We start from the raw sequence: 20,793 nt of genomic DNA, 5'->3' as shown, positions 1-20,793 counted from the left end.
TCGTCATCCTCCCCGGAGGAGGCAGTTTCAGGCACCTCCATCTCTGGACTGGCCCCCATAGACAGCCATGCCCACCAGGACTGCCTTCACAGGGTACACGAAATACGGGCCTCCAGGCTGAGGAGGTGGTGGAATCAGAGGACCTCATGGTTGACATCCTATCCCCAGATGGCTCGTTGAGGGTGGTCTACCCCTCATCAAGACTATACAGGCCAATGCTAAAACCATTTGGCAGACCCTGGCCTCCATCCCTCCCACTACAAGGGGTGTGGAGAGGAAGTATTCCGTCCCATCCAAGGGGTATGAATACCTCTTCACGCACCTGCAGCCTGCTCAGTGGTGGTGGCTGTAGTAAATGAAAAGAAGAGGCAGGGACAACAAGCCCCAGCACTTAAGACCAAGGACACCAAGTGCCTAGATTTATTTGGGCGCAAAGTGTATTCCATGGGGGGGTTGCAAGTCAGGCTTGCCAACCAGCAGGCAATTCTGAGTAGTTACAGCTTGAATTCCTGGAACTCGATGCTCAAGTTTAAGGAGCTGGTGCCAACAGAATCCAGGGAGGAGTTTGGAGCGATAGTGGAGGAGAGCAAGGTGGTGGCATGGACCTCTTTACAGGCCTCACTGGACTCTGTGGACGCAGTGGCGCGCACCTTGTCCTCCAGTATTGCCATGAGGCATAGCTCATGGCTGCAGGCCTCGGAACTCCCACCGAGGTTCAACAGACCCAGCAGGACCTGCCTTTTGATGGGGCAGTTCTGTTTGTGGAGCAGACTGACTCTAGGCTGCAGAGCCTAAAGGACTACAGGGCTACCATGAAATCCTTGGGTGTGTCCACCCCGGCAACGCAACGTAAGCATTTCCATCCTCAGCAGCAATAGCAGCACTCCTATCCTCCTCGGCCGAGGCAGGACTTTTACAGCAGAAGGGGCAGGAATGGCAGATGCAAGCCTTCAAACCCCCCCGCCTGGGGAGGGCCGGGACCCGGCCCCGACTAAACCATAGTCGGGTTCAAAGCAGGCCTTTTGAAGGTGCGCCCAAGGGCAGCACACCAGCCACAATTCTGGATCCTTCCCCATCTTTCTTGAATCTTCTGTCCCACTTCTACTGTGCTTGGTCCCAAGTAACTTCAGACTGCTGGGTTCTCTGTACGGTAGAAGTGGGATAGTCTCTCCAATTCAGCTCCTACCCTCCCTCCCACCCCCGCTTCCCTGTCTCTCTTCAGTGACCCTTTTCATGAACAACTCCTTATCCAGGAGATGCGGGCACTCCTCGACATGGGATTGGTGGAGGAAGTTCCTCAGGAGCTCAGAGGCAAGGGATTCTATTCCCAATACTTCCTAATCGCCAGACCCATTCTAGATCTGTGAGGACTCAACAAGTTCATGGGAAAGTTGACGTTCCGCATGGTCTCCCTGTGCACAATTATCCCTTCTTTGAATCAGGGAGACTGGTACACTGCCCTTGACGTGAAAGAAGTGTACATCCATATAGCTATTCGGCCTGCACACAGACAATTCCTATGCTTTGTGGTCGACCACAGACATTACCAATTTACAGTCCTTCCATTCGGTCTCCCAAACAGCCCCCTGAGTGTTTACCAAGTGCATGTTGGTCGTGGCTGCTTTCCTCCATCGGAGGCAGATATACCCCTACCTTGACAACTGTGGGTGCTCAGGGGCCACACTGGGGGCAGGTGGAATCTCAAATCCGATTGGTCAGATCCACATTCGAGAGACTGGGTCTCCTCCTCAACCTGAACAAGTCAACCTTTTCACCGACCCAAAGAATAGAATTTATCGGGGCAGTGTTGGAATCGGTTCAGGCAAGAGCACTTTTGCCAGCGTCCCGATTCCAATCCATGACAGACATCATTCAAGGCCTCAGGCAATACGACCACTACAGCAAGGGGATGCCTGAGTCTCCTCGGCCACATGGCAGCCTGCACTTACACGACCCGGCATGCCAGACTGAGGCTCAGGCCCCTACAGGCGTGGATCACCATGGCCTATCGCTCAGGATGTGACAGTCTGAATTCAGTGGTCACGGTGCCAGGGCAGGTGCTCGAGTCCCTTCAGTGGTGGCTTGACCCTCGCACAGTGTGCGCACACACCTAATTGGAATGGATATGAGCAACACATCTCGATGAACAACAGTTACGAGAAGGTGAGTAACCGCTTTTTCCTTCTTTATATGTACAGGATATATGGCAATATGTTGTTTTCTTATTTTAATATAAAAGCTGTAGTTTTCCTTACTGATACCTTAATGATCCAAATCTAAGGCTAGACTTAATTATTCAGTACAGTACATTTCCATTTTTAGAGACCAAAATCTTGATTAGTTTTTGTTTTTTTTAAACTGCTGCTTGTTTTAATTGTAAACAACAAACAATAGTTGGAAGAGTTGGGAGATATTTAAAATCATGACCCGGCTTAAGAATAAAGTTTCTCAAGTTTCTAGGGTTGCCAGCTGTCTAATCACACAAACCCAAATACCCTTGCCATGCCCCTGCCATGCCTCTTCCCATAGGCCCTATCTCTTCTCCAAGGCCCCGCCCCCACTCACTCTATCTCCCCTCCCTCCATTGCTCACTCTCCCCCACCCTCACTCACTTTCACCAGGCTGCGGCAAGGGGTTGGGCTCTGGACTGGGGGATGGGGCTGAGGGGTTCGGTGTGTGAGAGGGGGTTCCAGGCTGAGTCTGCGGCAGAGGGTTGGAGTGCAGGAAGGAGGGGGTGCGGGTTCCGGCCAAGAGGCGCTTACCTCAGGTGGGTCTCAGGAAACAACCAGCGTGTCCACTTGGCCAATGGGAGCTGCGGAGTCAGCACTCAGGGCGGGGGCAGTGCACAGAGATCCCCTGGACGCCCCTGTGCCTAGGAGCTGGACATGGCAGTCACTTCCGGGAGCCATGTGGAGTCAGGGCAGGTAGGGAGCCTGCCTTAGCCGCACTGCAATGCTGGACTTTTGGTGGCCTAAAATCTCCCGGATTGGCTTCAGTAGCCTCTGTGAGATTGAGCCTGATTCCGGGAGACTCCCGGCCAATGTGGGCGGTTTGGAAACTCTACAAGTTTCTGATTTGAAATCTTAAACAATTTATAGAAAGATTATATAGATTACCCAATAAAGCATGTGCAATTTCTAGCTGAGTTTAGATCAAGATTACATGCCTATGAGAAATTGGCCCCTGGGTACCATGGTGATATGTGCAGAACAGATTGACAAAATAGTTTCAGCATAGAATTTGGACACATATAGCTCCTTTGCTTTGAAAGAATGTTACTTGTAACTAAGAAATTTTAAATTGTGGTAGGCTTGTTCATAGTAGTCTGTGACTGTAACCATACTATTTGTGTTGGTGCTATCAATATTTTAGTGTAGACTCTTGCTTCCAATTATTTTGAATGTAAATTAATTGATCATTTTGTGACCTTATTTAATTTTCTTCTTTACTAGATTTGATGAGTTTAAATTTGGCTGTACATCCCTCAGAGTACCTCCTGACTTACTTTATCAGATTCGGCATGATATCACAGTGTCACCCAATGGAGTGGCTTTTGTCAAGGTACTGAGATTTCATTGCTCATTGACAGACCTTTTCACTTTTAGTTTGTTGGTTAGTCCAAAATTAAACACACTGCTGGTTTAGCAAGAAAAAAAATATTTTGTGTTTTTCAGTGTGTTGTCTTCCAGCACTTGCCAGTACAAATCACAGGATTGGAATTTTGACAATTCAGGAAATAAATATGATAGTTGCATAGTTTTACTTTTACTAGGGTTTCAGTAAAGGCTCATTTCCTCTATTATTGAAATTATATTTCTAATCGTGCAGTGCAGTGATTCAGTGATGTATTTGTACTTCTTAATCATACTGGAATCCCAGTTACCTATGTGTAACCGTTCTTCTTTGAGTGCTTGCTCATGTCAATTCCATTGTAGGTATGTGAATGGTCGGCGGAGACTTTTGCCTTAGCAGTATCCGTAGGGATGGCTGTGGCGCCCTCTGGAGTGCCACACTCATTTAAGGCACCGCCGTCCCTACGCCCTCTCAGTTCCTTCTTACTGCCTGTGGCCTCGAGAGCTCGGTTTAGCCCCTCACCCAGATCCCACCAGCGTGATTGGGGTCCGGACACTGCATCAGCCACGACATCGCAGCAGTGGCAACAAAGAAAGTGGGCCAGCCCAGTGGCCTTATTGGGGCTCGTGGGGAATGCTGGTCATGGCTATGCCCCCTTCCTAGCGATCTTCGGCTGCTGCCTCAGAGCAACAGCTGGCACCGGACCCCATGCAGCACCGGATGTGCCTGCAGCACCAGTGATACCAGTGGCACTGGGCTCAGAGCATGCCTCTTCCTCGGAGGCCAAGGTTAAGGAAATTGTACCCATCCTAAACCTCCCTCACCTGGAGGGGAAGAAGCCACAGATCCTCCTCCAGTAACCCAGTCATCCTCCTCGTCCCCAGACGAGGCGGTGGCAGGCCCTTCAAGAGCTAGCCCCCCGATGACTTTCAAGTACCATCAGGCTCTGCTCCGGAGAGTGGCGGACAATCTAGGCTTACAGGTGGAGGAGATGGCTGAGCAGACTGACTCATTGTTCAATGTCCTCTCTGCTTCCACCCCAGCCTGCCTTGCCTTGCCAATCCATGAAGGGGTCTTAAAGATTGCCAAGGCCCTGTGGCAAGCTCCCTCATCTATCCCTCCCACTTCCGAAAGGGTAGAGAAAAAATACTTTGTCCCGGCTAAAAGGTTCGAGTGTTTATACACCCATCCACCCCTGGACTCATTGGTCGTCTCCGCGACCAACGAAAAGGACAAAACAGCTCCAGTCCTCCTCTACTCCCAAGAATAAAGAGACCAAAAGACTGGATCTCTTCATGAGAAAAATTTATTCTACTGCCAGCTTACAATTCCAGCTGGCAAACCACCAGGCTCACCACTTTAATTTGTGGGATATCTTCCGTAAATTCCAGGAGTCCCTAACCCTCTGGGGGTTAGCCCAGGAGTTTGGTACCCCAGTGGAGGAAGGCACAGCGGCAGCCAGGTGCTCCCTACAAATGGCCTGGGATGCAGTGAACTCTGCAGCTCGGGTAGTCCCGTCGGCGGTTGTGATGAGGCATCACTTGTGACTACAAATGGCGGGCCTCTTGCAGGAGATGCAGAATTCAATCCAAGACCTCCTGTTCGATGGGGTTGGTCTCTTCTCCGAGCAGACAGATGCCAGACTGCATGGGGTAAAGGATACAAAGCCCACCCTTCGTTTGTTAGGTATACATACGCCACAGCCTGCTGGGAAGCCCTTCTAGCTACCCCCACCGCCAAGACCTTGGCTGCCCCACCAGGGTTCTGAAAGAAGAAGGGACAGTACCTTCAGCAGGCATCACCCCTCTTCTTCCCGCTCGCCTGCACAGCCTGGGCCCTCTAAACACCCTGGGGGCCACAAGCATGCATTCTGCGGGTGTAAGACCCATCTGGGACCTGCGTCGCCGCAACAGTCTCTCAAAGTCTGTCAAGAAGTTGAGGTTCCACATGGTTTCCCTGACCTCCATTATTCCTTCCCTGGATCCGGGAGACTGGTACACCACTCTCGACTTGCAGGACACTTATTTCCATGTTTCCATATTCCCGGGACACAGGCATTTCCTCCGTTTTATAGTGAGAGGATGCCATTTCCAGTTCACAGCACTCCCTTTTGGCCTATTGTCAGTCCCAAGAGTGTTCACCAAGTGCATGGCACTAGTAGCGACTTACCTCAGGTGGCATGGGGTCCACCTGTTCTCATATCTCGCCAACTGGCTCATCAAGGACAGGTCTCTGGAGAGGGTGCAAAGAAGCCTCCATCTGGTTCGCTCCACCTGTCTCAGCCTGGGCCTGTTGATAAACATGGAGAAGTCCATGTTAACACCAGTACAACACACAGAGTTTATTGGGGCAGTTCTCAACTCCACGCAAGCCAGGGCCTTCCTTCTGGAAGTGCAGTTTCAGACCATAGTGGACTTAATCTCCTACATAAAAGCCCACCCGCTCATCGTGGCCTATACATGCCTGCAACTGTTGGGCCGTGTGTATGTATGTGGTCAGCCGTGCCCAGCTTCTTCTGAGGCCCCTACAAACATGGCTGGCCTCAGTTTACATTCCCAGCAGGCACCTCCTGGACCAAGTGGTCATGGTTCCCAGCCATGTCCCAGTGTCTTTAGACTGGTGGTGGAACTCCGAGTTGGTATTGCAAGGCGTTCTCTTTGTGACCCGTCTCCTTTGCTCACCCTGGTCTCGGACACATTGAATCTAGGGTGGGGGGCCCACTTGGGCAAGCTCATCACCCAGAGACATTGGCTGCAGCATGACCTAGCCTTGCACATCAACGTCAGGGAACTCAAAGCGGTCTTGCACGATCTGAAGGGCAAGGTGGTGCAGGTCCTCACAGACAATACGGCTGCGATGTATTACACCAACAGGCAAGGTGGTGCCCCTCTGGGACTTCTGTGTACAGCACAACATCTTCCTGGTAGCGGCCTATCTGCCTGGAACCAGGAACATCCTGGCAGATCACTTCAGCGGGTCCTTCTTGTCTCGCCACAAATGGTCACTCCATGCGGAGGTGGCCAGCCTAATCTTCCGTAGGTGGGGGTCTCCCCAGGTGGACCTTTTTGCATCTCAGCAGAGCAGGAAGTACCATGTGTTGTGCTCTCTACAGGGCAGGGATCAGGGCTCCTTGTCAGATGCCTTCCTGATTCCATAGTCCGGAACGTTGATGTACTTCTTTCCGCCAGTACCCTTGATCCACAGGGTCTTGCACAAGGAGAAGCAAGACAAGGCGACGATCATCCTCATAGCCCTAGCGTGGCCTCAGCAACGCTGGTTCGGCATGCTGCTGAGTCTGTCAGCAACCACCCCACTGCAGATGCTTCTTCAAACGGATCTACTGTCCCAGAGCCACGGCAACCTGCTGCATTCAAACTGGCGGCGCTGCACTTGACAGCCTGGCTGCCGCATGGCTGAGCGGGGAGGAGTGGCATTGCTCCGCTGGTATCCAGTGGGTTCTGTTGGGCAGCAGGAAGCCCTCCACCAGGGCTACCTATGTGACGAAGTGGAAACACTGTGACGGTGCCCCCCCATAAGGCTTTACGGAAATATGCTTATGAATATGTGTGTGTGTGTATATATGACAGAACTGGAATATGTTTTATGCTACATATGCCATGTAACATATCTCTGTGAAGGTTATGATCTACTGAATCTATTCGTTCTATTTGTATGCATGTATCATTTTTGTATTCGAAGTTATGAATATTGGCTGGTGACTTGCTTGATTTCTAGTAGCCTTAGTAAGCATTTGGTCAGCTTCTTGAGAAAGGAATGTGCAAGTTAAATGCCCAATCAAGAAGCACTTAACGGACAATGGATCTTGAAGACGCCAATCCACATCTGAGCTTTCCCAGGAATGTGGCTTGGCTGGTAAGAAACTCAGTCATACATGGACATGTGACTTGCCCATGGTGACTCAAACTCCATTTTGTAGCTGGATTCTACACGGGGAGGGAGGGGCCTCTACCCACAGGAGAAAGTCTATTTAAACCCCTGGGAGACCCCTCCATTTTGTCTTCAGCTGGCTAAAGAGAGAGCCTCTCCACCCTCAAGGATGCCTGAAAGAAACTGGAACAAAGGACAGTAGCTGCAGGGGGTGTGAGTGATTGCTGGACCCAGACTAGAAGGAGCCTAGTCTGTAAAAGGTTTCAGAGTAGCAGCCGTGTTAGCCTGTATTCGCAAAAAGAAAAGGAGAACTTGTGGCACCTTAGACACTAACAAATTTATTTGAGCATAAGCTTTCGTGAGCTACAGCTCACTTCATCGGATGCATTCAGTCTGTAAGCTTTCTGGAACTGGTGAGGTTTTTATCTGTATTCAGTTTTATTACTGTACTAGACTTAGACTTGCGCGTTTTATTTTATTTTGCTTGGTAATTTACTTTGTTCTGTCTGTTACTACTTGGAACCACTTAAATCCTACTTTCTGTATTTAATAAAATCATTTTTTACTTATTAATTAACCCAGAGTATATGTATTACTACCTTGCGGGGGGGGGGGGGGCAAACACCTGTGCATATCTCTGTCAGTGTTACAGAGGGCGAACAATTTATGAGTTTACCCTGTGTAAGCTTTATACAGGGTAAAAAGGATTTATTTGGGGTTTGGACCCCATTGGGAGTTGGGCATCTGAGTGTAAAAGAGAGGAACTTCCTAAATTGCTTTCAGTTAAGTTTGCAGCTTTGGGGCACGTGGTTCAGACCCTGGGTCTGTGTTGGAACAGACTGGCGTGTCTGGCTCAGCAAGACAGGGCGCTGGAGTCCCAAACTGGCAGGGAAAGCAGGGGCAGAAGTAGTCTTGGCACATCAGTTGGCAGTTCCCTAGGGGGTTTCTGTGATCCAACCGGTCACAGTGCAGGGAGGAGTAGCATTGCTCCACTGGTGTCCAGTGGGTTCTGTTGGGCAGCAGGAAGCCATCACATAGGTAGCCTGGTGGAGGAAGTGGAAACGCTTCACATGTTGGGTCTCGGATCGGCTCATTCGTGCAGAGGAGGCCTCGCGGCAGGACATCCTAGACTATCTGCTCCACCTCAAGCTCCAGGGCTTGTCGTCCTCAGTCAAGGTACACCTGGCGGCCATTTCCACATTCCATCCTCCATTTCAAGGCAGGTTGGTCTTCGACCATCCCATGATGGCACAGTTCCTGAAAGGTCTGGAGCACCTTTACCCGCATGTCAGGGACCCAGTCCCCCTTTGGGACCTGAATCTTGTGCTGTCAAGGCTCATGCGTCTCCCCCTTCGAGCCCTTGGCATCCTGCTCCCTTTTGCTTTGCTCCTGGAAGGTCTCCTTCTTGGTCCCTATAACTTCAGCCAGTTGGGTGTCTGAGATCAGGGTGCTCACTTCAGAGCCACCTTATACTGTCTTCTATAGGACAAGGTCCAAATGCGTCCACACCCAGGCTTTCTGTCCAAGGTAATTTCTCACTTCCACACGGGCCAAGATATTTACTTACTGGTCCTATGTCCGAAGCCTCATGCAACCACAGGCTGCATACTCTGGACGTCAGGCGGGCGCTGGCCTTTTACATTGATAGAACAAAGCCGTTCTGTAAGTCAGCGCATTTTTTTGTGGCTGTCGCTGACAGGATGAAAGGTTGCGCAGAGACTCTTGTCCTGGATCACTGTCTGTATCCACTACTGTTACAAGCTGGCAATGGTGCCCCCGCCAGCTGTTGTGACGGCTCACTCAACTAGGGTACAGACTTCCTGGGCAGCCTTCCTTGTTCAGGTGTTGATCCAAGAAATTTGTCAGGCCGTAACCTGGTCGTCCGTCCGCACGTTCACTGCACACTATGTGCTGACCCAGCAAGCAGGAGATGATGCTGGTTTCAGCAGAGCAGTGCTACAATCGGCAAAGCTGTGAACTCTGAGTCCACTTCCGAGGATTCTGCTTGTGAGTCCCCTACAATGGAATCGACATGAGCAAGCACTTGAAGAAGAAAAAATGGCTACCTACCTTTCGTAACTGTTCTTCGAGATGTGTTGCTCATGTCCACTCCATTACCTGCCCTCCTACCCCTCTGTCGGAGTTGTCGGCAAAAAGGAACTGAGGGCGTAGGGCCGGCGGCACCTGATATACTGCACCATGAGCGCAGCACTCCAGAGGGCACATGGCTGTCCCTATGGATACCGCTAAGGCAAAAGTCTCAGATGACCGTGCATGGGGGCGCACGCACACCTATAGTGGAATGGACATGAGAAACACATCTCAAAGAACAACAGTTACAAAACGTAGTTAACCGTTTTTTCTCCTGCTGCTGCTCAGAAAGGCCTGTACTTTTGGAGATGAAGATAATTTAGTTTGAATTCCACTGTTTTCATTTTATGTCATGTAGACCTAGCTGACTATAGCTAATGTACATTCATGGCCCCAAACTGTTTCAGCTTGTCACCAAGAAAAATATTTAATGTAAAACAAAAACTTTAAGTTAAAAGGTAAGTATTCCAAGGAATATTATAGTTTAAAAGAATCCTGAATATTTAAAAGGTAGTAAAATAGTCAAATCCTATTCCAGTTAATAGTCTTTTAAATATATGTACAAGTGCAAATATCACATTGTCCATTGCCAATTCAAAAAAATAACATTAACGCTGCCCCCACAAACTTTCAGATTAAGTATATTAACAAAACCAGCCAAAGTACTGATTGCTAGAACACCTCACTGTTAATGTATATTTATGTCAAAGGCTAACTACTAATTCCTGTGTTCTGTTTCAGTTGGCTTTTTTTAAACGTTTTGTTTCTCTTCTTTCCTTTTTTGGTAGCCTTCAGTAAGAAAGGGCGTGTTGCCAAGAATGTTGGAAGAAATTTTGAAGACCAGGATAATGGTGAAGCAGTCAATAAAGGCTTACAAGCATGACAAAGCTATCACTCGAATGCTTGAGGCGCGTCAGCTGGGTCTTAAACTGATAGCTAATGTTACATTTGGTTATACTGCTGCTAACTTTTCTGGAAGAATGCCATGTATAGAGGTAAGGGATACAGATAAAATGCAAAAAGGATTTAGGAAAGAGACTGTTGTTAAAGCAGCACCAGATAATGTAATGTCATTGCTTGAAACATACATTTAATCTAAATGCTACCATAAGTGCTGTTTTTTTCTCTTAAAGTACTAAAGTGCTCTTTCCTGAATTCTTTCCTGTTTTATTGATTCATGTTTACAGTAAATCAGTTTTCAGAATTTTCTTTCTATTGTTGTTGGTTTTTTAAACCAGCAAATGCAGCCGTTTACTTTGCATGATGATGATGATAATGCAGAGATGGATTCAGAGTGATGGTGATTTACACAGGGGTTGTTTTGAATGCAGTAGTACAGAAGGAAAGATTTTCAGTGTATCTTTATTTGCAGATTGGGGATAGTATTGTCCATAAAGCCAGAGAGACCTTGGAGCGAGCTATAAAACTGGTGAATGATACGAAAAAATGGGGAGCTCGGGTCGTATATGGCGATACTGACAGGTAATTAATGGCTGCTTCTTCTGATGCTATGTGAAACTGTTTTCTTCCTTTCCACCTCACAAAGGAGGCTATCACCATGATCTGCATTCAAAAGCTTACGGCAGGTCTCGATGGACCTATTTTTCTGTTTTAATAAATGATATTTGCCTGTTGCATTAAACATACAGTTCAGTACGTATTTCAATTCAGACTGTTAAATTACCTTTATGGAGTCTGAGCTAGCTTCCTCACTTTGCAAAGCTGTCAGATAGGGTCAGCTGGGCTACCATGGCAGTTCCTAAGTGCTGCTCATAGGGATAGAGACCCCCTTTCATGCCACCAGTCCCTCAAAAACTGATTGGTGGTTGCTGTTTGACTCCCAACCACTGCTAGGTGGAGGGTACATGCTCTTAAATGGACCAGAGCCCTGCTGGTATAGTTCCTAACTGGTGTGATGGGGCTGGTATAGTTCCTAACTGGTGTGACGGTGTGGTGACTCACCTCTGCGGCACCTCCTGCTGGTCTCTCAGGGAATTAGCTCTTCCAGCCTCCAGCGCGCCCTTTACAGGCCAGTGTCCAGCTTGCTGCTGGCCCCCGTCTCCCTCCCGGAGCCCGGTGCCCCTTTTACCCAGGGTGCTGCCCTCTGGCAGTACTCCCACAGTCTCTGGGCCTCCCCTCCCTGGGGAACCCCCACCCACTATCCCCACCTTGCCTCAGTCTTTGGCTACTGCTAATCACCATTGAGCCCCTGCACACTGGTGTGGACTGCAGTGTATAAGTCAATCATCACAGGCAAGGGGGGCTTGGACCTGCTGCCTCTGCCTCCCTTTGGGCTGCCCCCTGCGGCTCCAGTACCTATCCTAGGCCATCTGCCAGGCCTGCAGCCTGGGGCTTTTCCAGCCTTTAGTCGCCAAGCTCCTCTAGCCTTCCCCAGCCCTGCTTCACCTCAGGTACCTTGATAGGCTCCCCAGCAGCCAGGCCCGTCTCTCTCAACAGCTAGAGGAGACTCTGTCTGCTCCTGGCCCACTGCCCTCTTATAAGGGCCAGCTGAGCCCTGATTGGGGCGTGGCCACATCTGAGCCTGCTTTCCCCAATCAGCCAGGGAACTGTTTGTTCCCAGCCACAGCCCTCTCCTGGGCTGTTTTAAGCCCTTTAAGGCCGGAGCAGGTGACCACCCTGCTACAGTGGGGGTGGCCAGGCCAGAGCTGCCCCTTTTGAACCGGGTGCCTTTGGTGACTACTTCTGTGATCTGAGTCTAATGTTGGCCCGGCATGAAGTATTCCCACTCTATTTTAAAATGAAACCAGCTTGCACTTCATAACTAATTGTCATGCAATACATAAACTAAAAATATAAATAAGATATGTCCTGTTAGCTAATACACACATTAAGCAATACATTTTCTGGCTGGCTTTCAGGAAAGAAAAATTGATCATTAAACCTCAACATGGCAAAGATCATTATGGTAATTTTTCAGAGCAGGGACCGGCAACCTTTGGCACACGTCCTGCCAGGGTAAGCCCTTTCACAGCCATAAGGACTTAAAGATTCAATATTTTTTTTTAAAAAAAGCTGAAGTCCTGGAGCACCAAATATCGTCCTGCACATGAGAACCAGCTCACCAAACCATCAAGTGCCATTCCAATTTGACCCCTTCTGCACAGCCACTTCTCTACTAAATTCATACTGAATAAACTGTTTAGTACCAATTATATTCTTTATCCCTCCTCAATATAGAATTTGCTGTTTCTAGCTCAACCACCCACAGCCTAGCACTTTCAGATCGCAGGTATAGCATAGAATCTTGTGTTCCTGATGTCATGGGACTTGGGGCTGGGTTCCATGTCTTGGGGCCAGAAATGTAAAAATCTATTCAGTGGAAGAACTGTGATGCATGGACCACCAGGGGGAGGTAGGTAGGGAAGAAAATAAAGTGCTGTAAAGGAAGCTGGAGGGGAAGGGGTTGCTGTGAGAAATTGAGGATGTGTCAGTGAGTAGACTGGTGGACAATCTCAACGAATTTTGTCAACCACATATGTCCCTGTTTCCCAGTCAAGATACTGGCAAATGTATTATAGCTTGTAAACCCATTCCAGGCTTTATGTTGAAGTAATGGTGTCCCTACTTCCTATTTCTACTTTTATCTTTTTAGCATGTTTGTACTCTTGAAAGGAGCCACTAAGGAGCAGTCTTTCAAGATTGGCCAAGAAATTGCTGAAGCTGTAACAGCTACCAACCCGAAACCAGTAAAACTGAAATTTGAAAAGGTAAAAGGAAAATACATTTTACGCCAAATGTCTGGATAGAAAATGTTATATCTTTAAACACATTAGGGGTTCAGCTGTTCAATAAGGTTTTGATTTTGATCGGTGACTTAACAGTATCGTGGGTGTTTCTTTGAATGTACGGCCGGCAGTCCTTTCAGCTGTATTTCATTGTCCTGCAGTTGTCAGAGGAAGTCTGCAGAGAAAATTTAGACATATTGGCTCCAATCACCCATAAAGAACAGGTTCCTGAATGCAGTGTGGATCAAAATAATTCTACTATTATTGCACATCCAAAAGAACAGTGGAGAATGTCTTTAGTTTGTTTGTTTGTTGTTTTCATAAATGTGTCTCCTTCACTTGTATTGACATGATGAATGGTAAATGTAATATCAGTTTAAGGGCCGCTATATTGTTGAGATTGTCCTTTCGTTTAATATTTTAAACTAATTTATTTTTAGAGAGGGAGAGACAGCACAATTCAATAGAACAATATTGAGAGTCTGGTGGTTCTTCAAGTGATGGTCCCTATATGTAGTCCACTGTGGGGTGCACATGTGCTCCTTGCAACTGAGTCCGGAAGATTTTTCATTAGCAGTGTCTGTTTGTCCATGCCTTTGCCCTGCACCTTCTCGTGCTCCAAACTGAGGACATAAGGGAAAGCATGGATCAGTCGCCTCTCCAGTTCCTTTCTACCACCTCTAGTCTCAGACCAAACCCCTTCAGTGTCCACAGCTTTACTAGCGTTCCTGCCTCAAATTCAGGTTTTTTTCTGTAGTTGACCTTTTGTAGATTGTTAGTCTGGGGCTTCCTCCATCATTTGGGGTACTTGGAATGCCCAAGATCTCCACTTCAAGCCCTGTGCGGCCTGCCCCCCGTTGTTCCCAGTTAGTGTCTTCGATGACATTCGCTTATACTGCTTGGGTAGTCCCACATTCCCTCCAAGTGCAATATTTGATTTTCCTTTTGGCTCCAAACCTGGCAGTCTTGTGAGTTCCAGCTCAGAAGATATCTGATGGAGTGCTGGATGAGGCCCTAGTCCGACCCTGGGTCTTCAGACCCCCTGTACATCGGCCAGAGATGCCTAGAAGTGTCCCACCAACCACAGTGCTCCCTAGCTCCAGAACATCAGAGGGCAGACCTAAGGACTCTAGCAGGCAGTGCAGATGGGAGGAGGGTAAGAGCAAGCACTCACATGAAAAGTGAGACAAATCCTCTCTCTAGTCCTCATCTAAGAAGAGGACTTTCTCCCGTATGCCCTCCAAATCTGATGAGACTCCATGCTCCAGTATGGATATATCAGGAGCTCATGGGAAGCACGGATCCAACTTGACTCATGGGGAGCCAAGAGTGTTCCAAAGCCACTGATCACTGAAGGAGCTAGCCCAGGCCTATCAATAGCAAGGCAAAGAAGGGCGCAGTCATCAACTGAACCAACAGTAGAGTCCATCAGCAAGGAAAAGGATTCAGTGGTACCAATGCTCATCGTCTGACCTAAATTAGCACTGTTACCTCTACCAAAAGGCAGAATCCCCTCTCCCTCTCCATCCTCTATGACTGGGTGTACTATCCTCAACAATCTGGCTATGTATTCTGACCCACAGTCACCAATGCTCACTGATACAGGTGACTACTAGTGGTGCCTGCAGTGTCAGTTCATCATTCACCAGTACGGTCGATCAGCCTAGAGTTACAAGGCCTGTGGAATCTGAGGACTCGTACTCCTCCAGTGAGCATGAGACTGAAGTCAGTGGCTTCACTGACTATACTATGACATGAGATCAGCCCCGACAAAGGTTCCATAATTTCCTAGGCATCTTCGTACTCCCATAGAACACACTGCCTGGCTCAGGACCAATAGTACCCTTCCCCCTAGGGAGCACCACCTTATCCATATGATCCATCTCACTGGCCCTTTTAGGGTTCCCAGGATCTGCATTTGAGACCTCCCAATTTCAGGGGATCAGAGAAGGAGTTCAGACAGAGGTCACCTCATAGAAGAGAACCTCCAACCCTCTTAGGAGCACTATGAGGCGGAAGAACAACCTGAGCAAATGGACCTACTCGTTTCTGCTGCACTTTTGTCCTCATCTCCTGACAATGCAGTTGCAGTGGCCTCACCATCGCCATCCAGAAACTATACACAGTTTCATGACCTCCTGAGGAGAATCACAGGTGCACTGCAGTTTCTCCTGGAAGTTCAAGACATCATTCACAAGTTGCTGAATATCCTCCACACTGCAGGTCCTAGCAAGGTGGCACTTCCAATCAATGAGGCCATATTAGAGCTGACCAAAATAATCTGGCATCCGCTACCTACTTTTGCTCCCCATTCCAAAAAGGATGGGGGAAGAAGTACTTTGTCCTGTCTAAAGGGGTAGAATACTTGTTTTCGCGCCCTGAACTCCCTAGTATGTCAGGCCATCACTGAACATAAGAGACTGCACCAGCCTAGGTCTGCTCCCTCTGACAAGGATGCTAAAACATGAACCTCTTCAGAAGAAAGAATTTCACCTCAGCTAGCGTACGTTTCCACTTTGTGAATTCTCAGTCCTTGGTGTCTAAATATGATTGTATTCATTATAATTTTTCTGTATTCACTGACAAACTACCCCAGGAATTTAGACCACAATTCCAGGCCATCATCAACAAGGGTAAGTTGATAGATAGATTATCCCTGCAAGCTTCAGTTGAGGACACAGTTTCTCATTCCGTGGCAACTTTGATCATCACAAGACGAGCTTCGTGGTTTCAATCCTCTGGGTTTCCAAAGGAAGTTCAAGCTCCTGTGGAGAACCTCCTCTTAGAGAGCAACAACCTATTCAGTGACAAAAATGGATAAGTCACTACACACCCGTAAGGACTCTTGTGCAAGTCTCCACTTCTTAGATATATACACTCCAGCACCTCAGAGAAAATACTCCAAACTGCCTCCATGCAAACAACATCTTGCTCCTCAACCCTGTTACCACCAGGGTGCCTCTGAGCCTCCCAGAAAGTGCCAGAGAGTGCAATGCAACAGACAGAACATCCCTCCATTGTACTCTTCCCAGTCCCAGGCTCCCACAAAGACATTTTTGATGGGATCCTTGAGAGCCGCCAACCAGTTCCCCCAACACCCATACTCCATTCGGTGGCCATCTGGCCCATTTCTCCCCAGTGTGGCATCATATTACATCAGACAGATGGGTTCCAGAGATCATCAACAATGGCTATACAATAGAATTTTTGTACATCCCTTTCAAAAAAAAAAAAAAAAAAACCCCATCCCCCTGTCCCTCTTGAAAGACCCATGTCATGAGGGGTCACGAAAGGACTCTCAGACAGGAGGTGCAGACTCCCTACTCACACTATAGCATGGGGGGGGGCTTTTATTCAAGATATTTATTCATCCCTAAAAAGAAAGGAGGCTGGAAACCTAGTCTGGATCTCAGACAATTGAATATCTTCATATGCTGTTCAAAATTCAGAATGATCACCCTGGCCTCAATAATCTCCTCTCTAAACAAAGATGACTGGTTTGCAGCTCTTCATTTGACAGATGCTCATTTCCACATAGACATTCACTCAGTGAGCAGGAGATTCCTGCACTTTACAGTGGGCCTAGACCAATTATCAAGGCAAAGTGCTTCCCTTCTGTCTCTTGACAGCCCTGAGGGTTTTTCACAAAGGTGCCATCCATGGTGGTGGCATACCTGTGTCACCATGGCACCCCAATATTTCCCTACTTTGATGACTAGCTGCCCATATGTCGGTCATACTAGGACAGTCGGTGGTCCTTTCCCTTTCAGCCTCCTTCAATGCTTAGGACTCCAAGTAAACCTAGAAAAGTCCACGTTAGTACCCATGCAAACTATAAACTTTATTGTAGTAACTTTGGATTCAATTACAACCAAAGCATACTTGCCCTGGGTCAGATTCCAAGCTCTGAGGGACCTCATCAACCAGCTTTGATTGAGCCCTCAGACAATAGTGTGGTCCTACTAGATCACATGTCTTCCTTTACCTATGTGACACCCTCTGCAAGGTTCCATCTTCAGGGCCTTCACGCTTGGTTACAATCCAAGCAGAGGCAGTCCAGACAGGAGAGTCTTGATTCCCCACAGTGTTCTGGCATCTTTCAACTGGTGGGTGAAACAAAGAAGTTGTATTCATTGGGGTTCCCTGTGTTTCCCGTTCCATCCACGAAGAGGTTAATTATGGGTGCTTCCCTACTGGGCTGTAGCACATCGGACAAAAATGTGGTTCAGGTTCTAGGACCCAACTAGAATCCAAGCTTCAAATCAATGCATAGTAAGGAGTACATGAAGTTTCCTGCTTTTCATCCATGCTGTACACATTCAGGTTATGTCAGACAATATGACTACAGTATACTACAGCTACAAACTGGGAGGATCAAGTCTGCTCCTTTGCACGGAGGAGATCAGACTCTGGAATTAGTGTATGCAACACCATATCACCCTCTTGGCAGTGCATCTCCCAGGAGCAATGCACACCTTGGTGGACAGCCTCAGTAGCACTTCTACAGAGACTGAGTAGAAACGTCACAATGTGATGTTGCATTGTATTTTCCAGCAGTGAGGATTTCTTCATGTCCCAAGAGAACAAGAAATACCCAACCTACTGTTCCCAAGCAGCTCGGGGACCCATTCCTAGTAGAGTGGTCAGAGCCACTAATATAAGTTTCCCCACCCATTCCCCTCTTACCACGAGGGAAATCAAGCAGGACAAACTGTCAGTTATCCTGGTGGCAGAAGTAGTTTTGGTTCACCAGCATTGTGCAGATGGCCTCACAGCCATGCATCCAGCTATATCTGAACTTATTGACTCAGGTCAATAAAAGACCACCAATCCCAATCCAGCATACCTCTATCTATTTGGTATTTGGATGTATGACAAACCTAGAAAGGACATGTTTGTAGATGATATACTCCATCCTCAGTTATAGCACAAAAATCTCTGAGGGAATGTTATGCTACAAAGTGGATTTTCCTTTGGTGCTAAAGTCATTAGATACCTTTAGAGGACTCATGAGAATCCCTACCATCTTGGACTACTCCTTTCTCTAAAGAAGTTGAGTCTAACTCTTAGCTTGCTGTGTGTACATTTGCCAGCAATTAATCCCTTCCATGCTCCAGTGGGAAACTGTTCTTCACGCACCCTACAACTGTGAAATTTTTGAAAGGCCTTGCCAGAGGCCTTTCCTCTGGTACTAAAATCAATGCTAACTTAGGATCTCCGTCTAGTATTGTCAGCTCTCGTGAATACTCTATTCAAACCTCTAGCCCAGCGGTTCTCAAACTGTGGGTCAAGACCCCAAAGTTGTGACCCCATTTTAATGGGGTTTCCAGGGCTGGCTTAGACTTGCTGGGGCTCAGGGATGATGCCCAAGTCCCACCACCCTGGGCTAAAGCCTGAGGGATTCAGCCCTGGGCGGCAGGGCTCAGGTTTACAGGCCCTCTGGCTGGGGTGAAGCCCTTGGCCTTCGGCTTTGACACCTTCCCAGTCCAGGGCAGTAGGGCTCAGGCTTTGACTTTGGCTCCCCAACACGGGTCAATGGGAATCAGGTGGACTAAGGCTTCAGTACCCCCTCCTGGAGTCGTGTAGTAATTTTTCTTGTCAGAAGGGGGTCGCGGAGCAATGAAGTTTGAGAACCCCTGCTCTAGCCTCATGCTCCCTTCTCCATCTGTTTATGAAGGTGCCTTCGTGACAGCAGTCACCTCTGCCAGAAGAGTAGGTGAGTTTGAGGCCCTTACGGCAGAACTGCCCTACATGGTCTTCCATAAGAGTAAGGTTTTCTGGAGGTTACACCCGAAGTTCATTCCAAAGTTTCCATCAGAATTCCACTATAATCAGATCAGATACGTACCTTTTTTCTACCAAACGCCTTATATCACCAGAGAAGACAGGAAGCTCCATTTTCTGGATAGCCATCGAGCCTTAGCTTAGCTTTCTACCTGCAGGGACAAAACCCTTTGGGAAATCGAACTATTCCTTTCCATTGCTGAGTGGATGAAGGGGAAAGCAATCTTTTCACAGAAACTTTCTCAATGGATTTCGGGTTGCATCCCACTTTACTATGAGCTTACAGAAACTCTGTCCCTCAAGGTGTGAGGGCCCACTTGACCAGAGCAGAAGCTATCTCCCTGGCTTTTATTCAGGCTGTTCACCTCCTGGAGATCTGTAGAGCTGCAATGTGGGGTTCTATGCATAGCTTTACTAGACTTTTCTCCCACATCAGATGCATCCTTCACTACAACATCCATGCGGTCTGTGCACTCCCCTTCTCTGTGAGTACTGCTTGTGAATTACCCACAGCGGAATACACATCAGTTGAAGAAAGGAAGATTACTTAACTTGTAGAGTAGCTGGAGTTCTTGGGAGATGTGTGGTTCCTATGTGTATTCCACTGCCCACCCATCTTCCCCTCTCCTTCGGCTCCTTTCCTAAGGTGATTTACAGTAGAGAAGGAACTGGAGAGGCAGGCAGTCTGCGCTTCCCTTTACGCCCTTGGTTTGGGGCATGAGGAGGTGTAGGGCACAAGCACAGACCAAAAGATACTGCTAATGAAAAATCTTCCAGTCTCAGCACCTCACAATGGAATACCCATCGGGCCCACGCATCTCAAAGAACTTCAGTTACTGTAAGGCAAGTAACCTTTCTTTATGGCTAGAATGGCAAGAGAATTCAGAATGATGGCTGTCACTGTTAGACTGTATGTGACTTTGTGTGCCTGAATATTACAGGATCCTCAGTTTGCATATCACATGTGACAATATCTAGATAGAATATAAGGTGAGTTAAGTGTGGAATGACGGTCTGAACCTACATTTTTCCTGTGGACCTTTAATGTTCCTTTAACTTTTTATTTGTGTTTGTGAGGAAACAAAAGGTAAAAAAGTCAAAATTAACATTTCCTTAGAAAAACCTCTAAACATGCAATCCTGTTATGCTGCCAGTGAATAACAGTATAAAGAGGCTACCTGTTTTTAACACTACAGGTGTATTTGCCATGTGTCTTGCAAACCAAGAAGAGGTATGTGGGATACATGTATGAAACACTGGATCAAAAAGACCCAGTATTTGATGCAAAAGGCATAGAGACCGTTCGAAGAGATTCTTGTCCTGCTGTATCCAAGGTAAAATACACTCAAATTCTTTCAAGTTTTACAAATACGGTATGTTGTTCCACTGCAGTCCTTAAAAATCATGTCAATACATGCCCCCATAAAAATTCTAACTCTGGAGACAAGATCTGTCTCTGTTCTTTGGGGTTTTCTCCATTATTTCTGGCATGAGTAGTGCAAGACCGGGATTTCTGAACTGAACTGTGGACTGCTACATGGTTTTATAGGACACTGCCACAGCCCACCATACCAGCACCCAATCCTTCAACACCTTAAACCAGGGGTCGGCAACCTTTCAGAAGTGGTGTGCCAGGTCTTCATTTATACACTTTAATTTAAGGTTTCCCGTGCCAGTAATACATTTTAATGGTTTTTTAGAAGGTCTCTCT

At 47.7% G+C, this 20,793-nt stretch overlaps 2 protein-coding genes across 3 annotated transcripts in view; one reads left to right on the top strand and one right to left on the bottom strand.

Annotated features, from left to right (window-relative positions):
* The window catches only part of MFSD4B (major facilitator superfamily domain containing 4B), a 399,121-nt gene that overhangs the window by 337,481 nt on the left and 40,847 nt on the right, over positions 1-20,793 (bottom strand). The gene's annotated exons all lie outside the window — the stretch shown is intronic.
* REV3L (REV3 like, DNA directed polymerase zeta catalytic subunit) overlaps positions 1-20,793 on the top strand; it is a 251,159-nt gene that overhangs the window by 207,212 nt on the left and 23,154 nt on the right. The window contains exons 24-28 of the mRNA XM_084623458.1: positions 3,453-3,561; positions 10,341-10,547; positions 10,925-11,034; positions 13,166-13,280; positions 20,279-20,416. Coding sequence (XP_084479584.1) covers positions 3,453-3,561; positions 10,341-10,547; positions 10,925-11,034; positions 13,166-13,280; positions 20,279-20,416 — 679 coding nt within the window. The remainder of the gene's footprint in view (positions 1-3,452; positions 3,562-10,340; positions 10,548-10,924; positions 11,035-13,165; positions 13,281-20,278; positions 20,417-20,793) is intronic.

Source organism: Lepidochelys olivacea, assembly GCF_965140295.1.
Source record: "Lepidochelys olivacea isolate rLepOli2 genome assembly, chromosome: 3".
In the NCBI taxonomy this organism is placed as follows: domain Eukaryota; kingdom Metazoa; phylum Chordata; order Testudines; family Cheloniidae; genus Lepidochelys; species Lepidochelys olivacea.
The sequence above is the reverse complement of the archived record's forward strand: the minus strand, read 5'-3'. Positions and strand labels throughout refer to the sequence as shown.